The 13,797-nt window shown below is 48.9% G+C and overlaps 2 protein-coding genes and 1 non-coding gene across 7 annotated transcripts in view; 2 read left to right on the forward strand and 1 right to left on the reverse strand.

Moving 5' to 3' along the window:
- Positions 1 to 1,100: 1,100 nt before the first annotated feature.
- On the forward strand, positions 1,101 to 6,848 carry RPL32 (ribosomal protein L32). The gene is made up of 5 exons (XM_014838413.3): positions 1,101 to 1,191; positions 1,304 to 1,429; positions 2,734 to 2,834; positions 3,666 to 3,847; positions 6,652 to 6,848. Exons 3-5 carry the CDS (start codon positions 2,739 to 2,741, stop codon positions 6,779 to 6,781), a joined length of 408 nt encoding a protein of 135 aa, XP_014693899.1. The 5' UTR covers positions 1,101 to 1,191; positions 1,304 to 1,429; positions 2,734 to 2,738; the 3' UTR covers positions 6,782 to 6,848.
- LOC123279750 (small nucleolar RNA SNORA7) lies at positions 2,524 to 2,663 on the forward strand. The gene has a single exon (XR_006518012.1). It is a non-coding gene; the product is annotated as a small nucleolar RNA SNORA7 (small nucleolar RNA).
- A 1,033-nt stretch (positions 6,849 to 7,881) lies between the features above and the next one.
- CAND2 (cullin associated and neddylation dissociated 2 (putative)) overlaps positions 7,882 to 13,797 on the reverse strand; it is a 30,321-nt gene continuing 24,405 nt past the window's right edge. For all 5 annotated transcript variants that reach the window (XM_044754174.2, XM_070492847.1, XM_070492849.1 and 2 more), the window contains 3 exons: positions 12,269 to 12,433; positions 11,027 to 11,134; positions 7,882 to 8,907 (listed from right to left, as the gene is read on the reverse strand). In XM_044754174.2, coding sequence (XP_044610109.1) covers positions 8,680 to 8,907; positions 11,027 to 11,134; positions 12,269 to 12,433 — 501 coding nt within the window. In that variant the 3' untranslated portion in view covers positions 7,882 to 8,679. The remainder of the gene's footprint in view (positions 8,908 to 11,026; positions 11,135 to 12,268; positions 12,434 to 13,797) is intronic.

The following is a 13,797-nucleotide window of genomic DNA, read 5'->3' on the forward strand; positions in this document are numbered from 1 at the left end:
GCTCGGGAGCTGTGGCCAGAAGGGTGTTTGGAAAGCTGGGGTCCTGAGCTGGAGGAATACAGCAAGCACATCCCCTGTGATGTTGACAGGGATGCCTGCATGGCACCTCCAGCCTCTCACCCTGGGATCTCAGGACCCAGAGAGAAGCAGGAGGCAGAGTGGGTACCCCTGTGCCTTCCTCTGTGAAATAAGTTGGCAGCATGTTCCTCATCCCCCAAAGAATGAGCCGTTTGGGTCACCACTTCCAATCTCTTGGGTCCTTCACGATGGGAAGCATGCTCTCTGGTTCATGAGCCCTTCAGCTGATTCACCCACCTGACCTGTCAAGGCCTTTTCCTTCATAACACACATCGTGTGGGCTGCTATTTGCACAGCGCTTCCATGCTCTGCATCCCATGTGACTTCCCACAGGCCCGGGGATAAGCGGGGTCCGTGAGGTGGGGTACAGTCACAGACACAATGGGGCTTTAGTCTCAGTCCTACTCTTTGCCAGCTGTGTGACCTCAGACGAGACATTTCACGCTTCACCTCCCTGGGTCTCCTCAAAGTCCCCTTCCCTTCACAGTCAAAATCTCATGGAGTTGTCAACACTCGCTTCCTTCCCTTCTCACTTCTCATTCAGTCAACAACACAATCCCATTTAGCTTCTGTCCCCATCTGGCTCCGGGAACTACTCTGTCAAGATCACTGATTACATCTGTGTTATGTTCGAGCTGTGGAATCAAGGGACGTTTTCTGTCTCCGGAAATTAGATTTTCACAATAATCTTAAAAACAAAAGTTAAGCAAAACAAACCAAGAGCAACAATATAGATAGTTTAGCCTAATGGTTAGAAGTGTGGATTTTTGCAGTCAAATCTCCAAAATTCATTCTCTACATATGTAAAATAGGGAAAATAATAGAACCACCTGATAGAATCGTGGGAAGGAGAGTAAATCCCTTTGGATGACAGCCGTTGTACTCATTGCTATTTATAAATTCACGTGAGGGAATTATTAGGAAGTCTTTGTTTTTTTCGCTCTTGGCCACTAAGAGGTGCGCTTTAGACAGAAGAAACGCGGGCGGAAATACGCTAACATCTGGAGTATCCTCCGGAGGAGCGGCTTCAGCTTCTGGCGGAAGTGGATGCCCGCCACCAGGTCTTGGAAGCTCAGAAAGAACTCCAGATTTTCTATGGAGTCCCAACGGCAGGTATGAAGAACTTTCAATACTACTCCTAGATATTAATGTCTAGGAAAACACAGGTAGCCTTCGACTTTTTTTTCAGTATTATTTCTCTGACATGTCTTTATTTTCTCTGAAGGATCAAGAGCCGGAAGTGCTCGCCTTTTCCCTGCCAGGACCCTAAGGTTAAGTCCCGTCAGCCCTCGCGAGCCACCTTCCCCTCTCTTCCTCGGCGCTCCCTACGGAGGTGGCAGCCATCTACTCGGTGAGTCTTAATCGTTGGCCATCCGCGTCTCTGCGGTCTCCGTCTGGTCCCATCGCTCCCTGGTGAGGAGGTCTGTCCTTCCGAGCGGTCGTCTCTGTGGACGTTGTCCTTGTCGGCTGGCTGGAGCGCGTACAGGAGCAGAGCGAAGCGGCCCCGCGGGTGATGGAAGTGTGCTTCCCTGGGCTCTTTGCCCTCCTACGGAGGCCGCCTGGGTTCAGTCAGACCTGCTGACCGCTTGTTTGAGCCCCGAGGGCGAGGGCGCATGTTGGGGCCGGATTAAGGGGGCTGAGAAGTGGCCGGGGGAGGTCCGGCCTGACGGCCCGGGCTCGAATCGTGGGATCCCGTCGCCTGGCGATGTCTGCCCATGTGTATCCTATTTCCGCTTCCCGACGCTTCTTGCCTCCCAGTTTCTGGCCTTGCGGTTCCTGTTGCTGCGCGATCGCCAGGAAAAAAAAAAAAATCCAGCTGCGAGTCGACTCGTTCAGTTAACAAGTTCCGATAGGGGGTCAGGATCTCTGGGAATACGGAACTGCGGCCTTGTTTTCGAGGAGATGGTACCGGGGGCGGAGGGAGTCGTTCGTTAATTTAATGCATGTGCATTGAGTACCTACTGTGAGCCGAAGAAAGAAAGCGAAGGCTGTGAAGAGAGCAATAAGTGTGCTGCAGTAGGAAAAAAGAGGGTAGCTGGGAAGACCACCTGGAAGAGGGTAACTTTTCAGTTGGTGCTCAGGTGATCTCCAGGTAAAACAGTATGTGCGCAGACGTAGTGGCATTTTAAAAGGACGACGTGGTTTCGTCTAGCTTTTGAGATACTGCAGAGCTGCAGCGCCCCATGGGGCGTTACAGGTTTCTCTTTATTGAGCCGCCTGGTCCGGGCCCTGCAGGCCTTGAGAGTGCAGTATCTCCATTTCACAGGTGAGAAAACAGACTCAGGTTCTTGTAGATTCCCCGAGGCCCGCTGGACCATCTCGGGGGTGGGACACGCTGTGGAGTGCCATTTGCTGCCCCTGCAAGCTAAGAACGTTTTGGGGTCAGTTTGTTTGAGGTCAGCTGTTGGCGTTCTTTCTTAGCTTTGAGTGGGTGAGGTGATCCCTAACCTCCCAGGATCGCGTCTGGAGAGTGGCTAGTATTCTGCCAGCTTCGGAGACGGGAGGGAAAGCAAGCCTGGCAGAGGCACCCATTCCATTCCTAGCTTGCTCAGTAGCTGGTGATTGGAAGACACTCTGCAACAATGTTGAAGCCCTGGGCCCGAAAGCTGCCTTCCCGGACTCTAATTTGACACAGTCTCTGCCTCTTTCTTGAAGGCGTCATGGCTGCCCTCAGACCCCTCGTGAAGCCCAAGATCGTCAAAAAGAGGACCAAGAAGTTCATTCGGCACCAGTCAGACCGATATGTCAAAATTAAGGTACATGCTCTTGGGACGGGGTGAAGAAAGGCCTTCTTAAATGGGCTGTTGGATTTCTGACAGCATCTCGTGGGAACACTGCCTTGGGCAGATCAACCGATCTGTGGTTGGTGCAAAGGCATTGTGTAGAAACCCAGGTCTCCCAGTGTGCCTTACTGGCACTCAGTCTTTTGATGTGTAAATTGAAATTGAAAAGGAACAGCTATTTTGAGGTGTCTAGAGACTTAACGATTGTATCATATTTCGGGTGGTGGTCTGACAGTATGAGAGGTGGATAATCCTTATTTTATAGATGAGAAAACTTAGGTCTTAAGTGCAATGTCAAAACCTGTGCTCGGCTTGCTGCGGTCTGCTTTGGCGGCCCAGGGTTTTGCTGGTTCAAATCCTGGGCGTGGACATGGCACCACTCATCAGGTTATGCTGAGGCGGTGTCCCACATGCCACAACTAGAAGGATCCATGACTGAAAATACACAAGTGTGTACCGGGGGGCTTTGGGAGGAAAAGAAAACATAAAATCTTTAAAAACAAAAAACACCCCGTGCTCTTCATCTTACTGTATACATAATTCCCTCACATTCCACGGGTAAAGGGAAAGTCTGCTTTTCCTTTGCTTAGGAGGAGTGTGGGTGTGCATCTGTACTCCCGGTGGTCAAATGCAGGAGCCTCTATTTATTTTTTTCCACCCAAAGAATATAAAGAAGTAGTGAAATCCTGTTACCCAGAGAAGACTACTATTTGGCATATTTCCTTTACATTTAGTCCCGTTTTTCCTACAAAAGGAAGAGTTGGCAGTCTGCACAGACAGTGACCCTCCTGTGTTTTCTTTCAGCGTAACTGGCGGAAACCCAGAGGCATTGACAATAGGGTGCGCAGAAGATTCAAGGGCCAGATCTTGATGCCCAACATTGGTTATGGGAGCAATAAGAAAACGAAGCACATGCTGCCCAGTGGCTTCCGGAAGTTCCTGGTCCACAACGTCAAGGAGCTTGAAGTGCTGCTCATGTGCAACAAGTGAGTTGGGTCCCACTGGGTTCAAGTGTCAGACGTCTACATCTGTGTGAGCATTTCTGGCAGGCATTCTAGACCTTTTAGAATGCTTTTGGAGGAGTTGTATGTCCTCCCAGGAGCTTAGAGAATGCTTGTTGGGGACTTCAAAATGTTTCTTTTGCTGGCGTGGGGAGGATGGGATAGGACTTGTCCTGAAAAGCAGAGGCCCAAGACTTGGAAAGAGAAGGACTTTGCTTGACAGTACAAACACTGCAGTATCCCGCTGGCTGTCATTTCCAGAACATTGCTTTATTTATGTGGGAGGTAGTGGGGAGAACACACTTAGCCCCAGAGCTAAGGGGTGCTGCACGCGGGGGCCGCGGGCGTCTTCAGAAGCCTGTGGGGATGGACGGGTTGCTGCATGATTTAGGGCTCAGTGTGATCTGAGGTGGAGAAGAGGAGGGCTCTGTTTGCAGGCGCACCGGTGGTTCACAGGGTTACTTCCAAGTGTGTTGAGAAAGTTAGATACTTGGTGAGCTCTGTAAGAGACATTTTTGGTCTGCTTAGGCCACAACTGGAGCAGTGGGCTGAGAAAAGATTTCTCAAGGCAAGTGATTTAGACACTTTGAATCTGGATTGGAGGGAATGGTATTTTTTGGTTAAGCAGAGGACACTTTACCTTCTTCCCTTCCTGTTAAACAAAAGCTAAAAACCTGTGGGTCTGTGTTTTTAAGTAAATTAGTAAGGATATGGACAGAGGGTGACTAACTAGTAACATCTGGGCATGTGTGTGTTAGAAAGATCTTTTATCTAGAGTGATTGTGGACACAAATAATAAAAATGAATGAAACTTTTATTCTCACCTTTGGTTGAGTTTCTACGTTGGAAATTTAACCAGGCATTGAAATGCTGGCAATTTTATTTAGAAAAGGTGAGCATAGGAATTAATAGTGGATCACCAAACCGCAGTAAACAGGTTGATAGAGAATTATGACAGAAAGATGCAATTTAATACCTTTTGTGTGGTAAAAATGATTACCATGCAAAAATGTTGCTGGTTGTCATAAAGATGCGTTTTTGTTGTTGTTGTTTTGTGTTTTTTTTGTGTGCTGAGGAAGATTATCTCTGAGCTGACAACTGTGCCAGTTTTCCTCTCGTCTCTTTTGTATGCGGGTTGCTGCCACAGCATGGCCACGTGTAGGTCTGTGCCTGGCATCTGAACCCACAAACCCAGGCCCTGAAGCAGAGCGTGTCAAATTTAACCACTACACTTCAGTGCTGGCGCAAGATACTTAATAGCAGCTTGGCAGTTTGTAACAAGAGCCATAGAAATACTCTGAATCTGTGCCTTTTAATTCACAAGTTCATCATTTTGTGGCATTTATTCTTAAATAAAAGCAGAGAAACTTTATAAGCTGATCATTGTAGCAGTAACTGAACAATTGAAAATATTGGTGAATGGTGAGAGTACAAGCACTGGGTGGAATGTTATGCATATATGAAAAATGATTGTCATGTATGGAAAATGCCCATGCAGGGGAAAGTATTAAAAGGGATAGGTACAGTGTGATTGTGATTTTTAAATACACATGGATAAGGACCTGAGTTTTTGAAAAATGAAGAAAACATGAAAACTGGGGCAGGCCCCATGGTGTAGTGCTTGGGTTCGGCATGCTCGGCTTCAGCAGCCCAGGTTCGCAAGTTCGGATCCCGGGCTTGGAGCCCTACCACTTGTCAGCAGTGCTGTGCTGGTCACGCACATACAAAGGGGAGGAAGGTTGGCACAGACGATAGCTCAGACCTAATCTTCCTGAGCAAAAAAAAGGCACAAAAAAACATGAAAACTAATACAACTTAAGTCTTAAAGATGATGGGAACATTTTAAAATACAGCTACTTTGAGCTTGAATGGACTTCTTTATATAAAATAAGAAAATTCTTTGGATTTGCTTGTTTCTAGATGTTAAAATATTTTCCTGCAGAGCTCTTAAACTGTAGATGCCCACTGCCTGTCTTCTTTTCGCTGAAATTCCTCCAGGGGTAGAGTGTTGTCTTAATCCACTGTTGGTGGCTTCACAAATCACCTCCTTACTGAACTGTGCTTGTTAGGCTGGTTTGTCATCAAACTGGGGCATGGTGTGGCTGTAATGAATGAGTTAGAACAGGATCTGGCACACAGGGACTCAGGAAATGTTAGGTGTTGATACTCATTGGGTAACTTTAGGCAGTGTTACTCCTCAACTTGAATTTTGTCCACAGCAGTCAAAATAAGACGTTTGTGGTCTGAGCCAGGGAGCACTTGGCTGAATCAGATTGTTGGATTCTGCTCTGGATTGTCTGCAGAGTGTTCTAGAACTTCACGGGCAAGTCTGAGACTGCCCTGAGTGGGGCAGATTGGCCAGAAGGACTGAGGGAGGGAGAACCTTGGAACCTGGAGTTGGGCTGGGCTATCCTGGCCCTGTCTGGTACTTAAGACGTGACTTAGGGATTCACTTGCACCTCTGCGGGCCTTGGTTTCCTTGTCTGTAAAATGGACGCACTGCCTGGATTACAAGGCTGCTGTGAGGACTGAATGAGAGGGGACGAAGAGTGTGCTTTTTGTCACTACCAGGGAACACTTCAAGAGCCATGCTGCTGGTACCATGGGATTAGGAGTTGTGATTTGGGGGCATGCCGGTCTTGTTCAGCAGCCATTTACCAGCACCCTCTCTGCTCAGTACTCTGGCTCTGGAGGTGAAGTGACCGAAGCCGTTGCCTTCCCAGTGGTACACAGGAGTGTGTGTGTTCCAGGCTGGCTTGCTCCTTACTCACTCACTGATTCTCTTCCAGATCGTACTGTGCTGAGATTGCTCACAACGTCTCCTCCAAGAACCGCAAAGCCATCGTGGAAAGAGCAGCCCAGCTGGCCATCAGAATCACCAATCCCAATGCCAGGCTGCGCAGCGAAGAAAACGAATAGACGACAGCTCGTGTGTGCATTGTATTTGTGTTAATAAAACCATGAGACTCTGCCGTCTGGCAATTCACCCCTGTGTTTTACTCTTCAGTTTCACACTTTGACAGCCTGTCACAGAAATTGGTCTTATGCCTGTTAATACCCTGGAATCTTAGATCTGGAAGGAGTTTGTGAAGGTTACTCCATCCTTCACAGGGCACAGACCTCAGGTGCCCAGCCCAGCCTTGGTCTGCTCCAGCTGGGGCGAGGGGAGAGGGAAGGCTTGGCCCTGAGATGAGGGTGGGTTCTGAAACCCTTGATTAAAGGACCTCGCAGCTCGGAGCAAGTCGCCATTCTTAGCCTCAGTGTGTAAAGCTGGGTAATGGTTACCCTCCGTGGTTCTTGTGAAGATTGAGAACACGTACATGAAAGGATCTGGATGGATTTTTTCTTAATCCCTTAATGCTTGCTTGGTGCTGGAATAGCACCCTATAGTTTATGTCCAAAAATGTACAACAGGATGACACACTCATCGCCCCACTACGGAAGAGCAGCCTTGGACGTCTGGAGTATCTTCAGTCTCCCTCATGGGACCTGCCCCCAACTCGCTGCTTGCGGCCTGAGTTAACAGCGGGTTCTGAAGCTGTGGGGTCCTTCACTGGTGACAATCAGGCCTGTATGCTGGAACTCAGGATTTGACAAGCAAGCTCCATTTTAAAGTACAGCCCTAAACCTCAGGCAACAACAGCTAGAGTTTCGCTTTTAATTAATTATAACTTCTTTTCCAAGAAGTGGTATTAAGTGGCAGTGTAGGTCACATGGGGTATGGCATGTGGGCTCTAGTACGGGACAGATGTTTATGGGGTGTTTTTGTTTGCACCATCCTGGTCAAGTGAGCAGAAATACTATACTGAAGATAAATTTCTTGGTGTGCTAGCCATGATTGGGTGGTAAGTCCCTTAGTTCCAGGAGATAAATGTCTTCCAGGGTGATTGCCTCCTATTCCAAACCTAGTCTGAACACTTGCTGAGTAAATGCTGGTCATTTCCATGATTTCTTTAAATTGACTTGGGAAGGATACTAACAGTGGTCTATTGAGTGGAGGAATTGTGCAGAGAACACGGTGACAATTCAGAATCTCCTTTATTCTGGGACAGCACAGAAAATTCTTTGGCCTGTCGCTTAATATTTCTGTGTCCTCAATACTAAAAACTAGAAACAACGTTCAAAACCTTGCTCAAGAGGACAAACCAACAGGTTATGCCTGGGTGGGGTGACGTGAAAGGGGGTTTGCCCTTTGTGCTCTCCTGGCTTGCTACGGAACAGTTTTGAAATTAGAAAAAAAATCATTAGATCTAATTCCCTACCCCAACCACCTCCCCCTGCAAAACACTCCATATTTAATGATGCATCACTGCCAATTGGAAATAAAGCATTTTGAATTCTAAAATGTGAATAACTCAGAATTATCCGAGTTTTTAAGGTGCCCAGCCAAAGCACGAATTTTTGGCAGATCAAGTGAAATGAAAAAAGAGTGGTGTGCATGACAAATCTGGGATGCCAGTGGGAAGGCAGGCCGGCACACTGCCTCCCAACCTTTCACAGCTGTGAGCACGAGAGTCTAAATACTACTTAGTACGTTGTGAGGCAGGGTCTGCCAGTCATTGATCTTCGTGTGGAAGAAATAGGAAACTTCCGTGTCGTGTTTGAATGACTGTCCTGAGTTAAAGGGCTCCAGCTGGGGGCCTATGATTTGGGGTCCCTGGAGAAGGCACTGTAAGCCCGGAGCAGGAGCAAGAGTGCCCCCAGTGAGATGAAAGGGCAAAAGTAGAGGCCTGCAGCCTGTGGTGGTGGGAGGCTGAGGCCTCGGATGGGCAGACCCCTTCTCTTGAGTAAGGGCCCACCTGGGGGCTGTGGGAGGACTAGCTGAGTTCCATTGAGTCTGTGCTGGGGGCTGAAGCAGAATCCTTCTGGATGCTCTCAAAGAGGGCAGCAAGTTCAGGGTTGGATCGGATCTGGGAAGAGAAGTCGGCCATGATGGGGCATTTTCCCACTTCAGGTATGGTCAGCAGGGCGGCCACTGCCCGCATCGCAGAGCGCTTCAGTTCATCTTGCTTCTCGAACTCCTGCTTCACGGAACCAGCTTTGACCTAAAGTCGGAAACAATGAACAAGGAGCCATCCCTCATCAACCCTGGCTTTGCACCACAGCCTCCTCACTGGTCTCCGTCTCCTCTGGACCAGTAATCTGCCTAAAAGCTCCCCTGCTTCTGTCTCCTCTGGTTCTACCCTGAAGGCTTCTCCACCTCTGGGCTTTTACACAGAGTGGTTCTTTGTCATTCCAATCAGCTCAAGTGTCACCTGAGGGGCCTCTGACCAGCTTTCTTTTCATTGATGAATAATTTGATGGTGACAATTGCTGTAAAGTGTTCAGTTAACTGCCTCCTTCCCCCAACAGGAGGGATGGACTTATCCTTCTTTACTGTGCTTACAACAGGCTCGTGGTACCCTATGACTCAACTGCATAAACGGATTACTCTGGCCGTCTTCTAGCTGGCCTCCTCTCCCCACTCAGGTCCCTGCCCCTGCAATCCATTCTGCGGAGGCAGCTGGAGAATCAACATCGCAAACTGCCTTGCCTGCTTTCTGTTTCCTCATCCCCTACGGTCTCCCACTTAGAGGATCTCAGGAATTCCCCCACTGCTTACGGAATCAAGTCCAGATTCCTGCTGCCCACCTCTCAAGGCCCTCCACGACGTAGCCCAGACAACACTCGGGCTCTTCGCCTTAACAGTCTAGTGGTCAAGAGCTGGGCACTGGGGTTGGACAGTCCTGGGTTCAAATGGCTCTACTCTGTAAGAGCTGTGACTTCAGGTGGTCACTTCTCCATCTATAAATAAGAGCGTCCTCTTCACAGAGTCACTACTATGAGGATTAAATGACAATACAGGTCCATACCCCCTTCTCTGAAACCCTTGGGGCCAGATGTGCTTTTGGAATTTGGGATTTTGAGGGGTTTTAGAAAAGTGATACTGTACAGATAACATGGGTCTGGTACAACACCCTGTAATCAAGTACATTAATATTTCCCCCACTGAATTTATGAAAAATGTAAGAACACGAATATCACATTAAGAGAGAAATAAAGGTCATAAACAGCCTCATTCAAGTCAAGTTTTGTTGCCAAACAAGTTACTAAAAAGCTTTTGGTTTCCAGAGTTTTGTGGGTTTCAGAATCGTGGAGGAGAGGACGATGTGATGTGACATGCTCTCATCACACACAGCCTTCTCTGAGCAGCCAGACGGAGTGGCTTCTGTGTGGGCTTCGGATCAGAGTGAGTGGAGGGGCGTCCTGACACTGCCGTGCCATTGGCAGCTCCTCCCTGTGACCTGGGACTTTCTCCATGTCGTACAGTTCAAAGAAAACTAGAAATGACTTGGCCACTGAGACCACCAAGAGTTCCATGGCCCCGCAGAACCACTGTTTTCTTTGATTAACTTCGTACTAAGCATATGTTAAAAATGGAAATTTACAAGGTAGGTTTCTATTAATAAATTACTAATTTCACCTGTTTTATCCACATAAGATTTCATTTTTTTGGAAAAGGTTTTGCTACTTGAAAGTCAGTGCTCTATGGGTATCCTCTTTAAGCTCCGATCTTAAATACTCTGCCCTCTTTTTGGTTAATTCCTACCCTTCCGAAACCCAAATTAGTTCTTTCATTCGACAGGTATTTCCTGGGTACCCCCTGGGTGTGTCAGGCTCTGTCCCCAACGCTGCAGCTCTCCACGAGGCCTTCAGCCCCAGAGGCCTCCCCTGGACCCTCGAGGCACTCAGGTCTAGCAGCAACTCTGCCCTATATCAATCAGTCAATGATTTCTATCTTTCTAAGAGTTTGACTCAGTTTCCCAATTAGGAGGTGAGAGGAGAGAGCCTACCAGGCTCAATGTTGTATCCCTAGTACCTTGCACAAGGCCTGGCACCCAGGAAATGTTTAATGAATGAAAGAAAGGGACAAAGCAGGGTTTGAATCCCAGCTCTGCAATTTCCTAGCTGTGTAGCCTTGGTCAATAACTTTACCTCTCTGAGCTTCTGTTCCCCTGTGTATACAATGGTAAGAATAAGAAGTACTTTAGAATAAGGTGATGCTAATAATCAAATGAAGCACTTCATACACCACTTGTACCACAGCAAGTTCTCAGCAAATGGTAACTACGAACGGTCTGCTGAGGACCCGGCAGGTGCACCCAGGGCTGGGCAGGGGCTTACCTTGGCAGTGCAGGTGGCCCTGAGTGGCTCAATGAGCCGGTCCACCCTCTGCAGGACGGGCGCAGGACACAGGGTAGCCAAGCGTGCGAGCATGATGAAGGTCAGCATCTGCCCAGGAGGGAGACAGACTTCTTGGTAAAATGGCCCAGGACCAAAAGCCACAGGCCCTGGGGAAGAGCAGAGGCTCTGAACCTAACCCCTGGAGCTCAGGTCCAAATTCCAGCACTGATTCCTACAGGGCCCTGCCACAGTCTCTCGCTCTCTGGGCCTCAGTTCTCTCATCAGTAAAGTGTTAATACCATCTACATTTTGCTGTCCTGAGGCGGATCAGAGAGGTACCAGGAGGGGCAGTTCTCAAGCTCAGATGCCCACAGGGCGAGGCAGATACTGTCCATGAATGAAGAGGGCAAGATGGGAACTGGGAAGGGGTAAGGAGTCCACACTCCAGACAGTGGCTATTGAGCTCCAGCCGATTGTGGCTAGGTGGGAATGTGGCCCAGGGTTGATGGACTGTTTTCAAAAGAAACCCAAATTTTCATGTAAAATCTCTCAATTTTTAAATGTTAACACCCGACTCAAAAACAACTGTATGAGCCAACTAAATACATCTACAGGCCCAGATTCAGCCTGCAGGAGAATAATGGTGACCTCTGTTGAATGTGGTAAAGTCCCTATAAATGATACACAGCATAAAGGGCGGTTGTCTGAAATCCACATGCCCTACCCATCCCCCACCAGCTATCCACTCTGCCCTCACCTCCCCACGACCCACAGCAAAGGAGCAGGACGGGGGCCAGAGCAGCAAGAAGCATGGCATTACACGTCACAAGCTATGACCCACGGCTCCTCCACTTCCTGCTTGTGCCCTTGAACTAGCAGGTCTCTGGTTTCTCCCCTGTAAATTGGGCATCATGAACTCACTCTCCAAGGGTTAAAGTGAAGACTTTTAGGGTCAGTCCAGAGGCTCTGCTCATGGAGACAGAACAGCGGGGTCAGAGGGTGTGTGTGAGAATTCTAAATTTTTCTAGTTATTGCCAAACCATCCTCCAAACAGCTTGCCCAGTGTAGACTCCCACCAAAGGTGTTTGAGGTGTGGGTTCTTTTTCTTATCAGAAGAGAACAAAGCAGCTATTTTCATGGGGTGCCTGGGGTAGGGAGTGGGGGACAAACAAGCAGTGGGCCAGGGTCGCCTGGCTGCCCCTTGACGTGGGGTGGGGTGGGCCCGGCAGGGGCGCGTCCTACCCGGATATCGTAGTGGTCCTTCAGGCCGTCCTCCACGCGGTTCAGGAACTCGCAGATGTCCAGCTGGCCCAGGCAGCTCTCCAGCAGCGAGTACATGCATTCGAAGGCCGCCTTCCGCACGTCCAGCCCATCGTCCACTGTGTGCTTGAAGGGTCCCATCTCCACCTGCAGGAAGGAAGGATGACCAAAGGTTGGGGGAATGTGACCCCAAGGCGTAAGAAACACTGCCCTGGTTCCTGCTACACATCCGCACATGTTGTTCACTACTGTGTCCCCTCCCCAAATCAGGCCTTCCACACTCAGTCTCCATGCCTCTGCTCAGCCTGCAATGCCCTTTCTACCAAATGATAATAGCAGGAATAATAATTATTATTATAATCTACTGAGCCGTTCTGATGTGCTGGGCATTGTGCTGAGTGCTTGACAGATGACACTTTACTCAAGCATCACAACAGCCCCAGAAAGACAGTGTTACTAACAATCCCGTTTAACGTATGATGAAACTAAGGCTCAGAGAGGTTAATTAATTTGCCCAAGGACACACAGCTAATAAGTGGCTGGACCAGACTTAAAAACCCAGATCTCTCTGAAGTCATGAGGCTCTGCTCTTAATGGTAAACTCTTTCTCACCCCTCAAAGCCCAGCTCAAATGCCCTGTTCTTTTGGAAAACCTTCCTAACCCCTCTAAACAGAGTCGCTTCCTCCTCACTCATGCCTTAGGGTCCAGACCTTTTTATTACATTGTGCGATAACTTAGCTACTAAATCACTTTTAATCTCTGCCCCTTAAATCCTTACTTCACCAAGTGAGCTCTAAATAACTTAAATAATCAGCAGAGTGAGTGCCTCTCTCCTTCAGGAGGCCGTGAGCTCCCCGGTGGCAGAAACCATGCTTGGTCCAGCTCTGAGTCCCGGCATTCGGACACAGGGCTGGTGGGCCACGAACACCTGCTGCGTGTTGAGTGACAACAGGGGTTGCCAACATTTACTGAGTGCTGACTGTGTGCGGGAGCAGTTCTGAGCACATGCAGGATTTAACTCATTAAATCTTCTCAAAACCCTATGGTGTGAACATGATTATTTTCCTCATTTTGCCTGTGAGGAGAAACTGAGGCTCAGAGAGGCTCAGGCTGCCTGGGCCAAGGTCACTGTGAAATAAGAGAAAATATATATATATATTGGTCTCCGCTCGCAGTTCCTGGCACAGGGCTCCTAAAACGCTTGTAAATTCCTACGTGATAAGAGCACTAGGAGCGTCTTTTCTGTTGCGGTGACTCTGGGTGGGCTCCGGGATGGGGGCCGGTCACCAGACAGACTCAGCCGTGATTAGAAGCTTGGCATCTGCGGCCCCCCCTTGATCATGCCGGTGTGAGGAAGCCTCCGTAAAATGCCCGGGGTTCGGAGAGCTCCAGGTGGGTGAACACATCCACCCCGGGAGGGGGATGCACCCCATCTCCACGGGGATGGAAGCTCCTGCGCTCACGACCCTCCCAGACCTCGCCCTGGGTATCTCTGCATCTGGCGTGCATC

The sequence above is a fragment of the Equus asinus genome, chromosome 21 (assembly GCF_041296235.1).
Source record: "Equus asinus isolate D_3611 breed Donkey chromosome 21, EquAss-T2T_v2, whole genome shotgun sequence".
Classification (NCBI taxonomy): domain Eukaryota; kingdom Metazoa; phylum Chordata; class Mammalia; order Perissodactyla; family Equidae; genus Equus; species Equus asinus.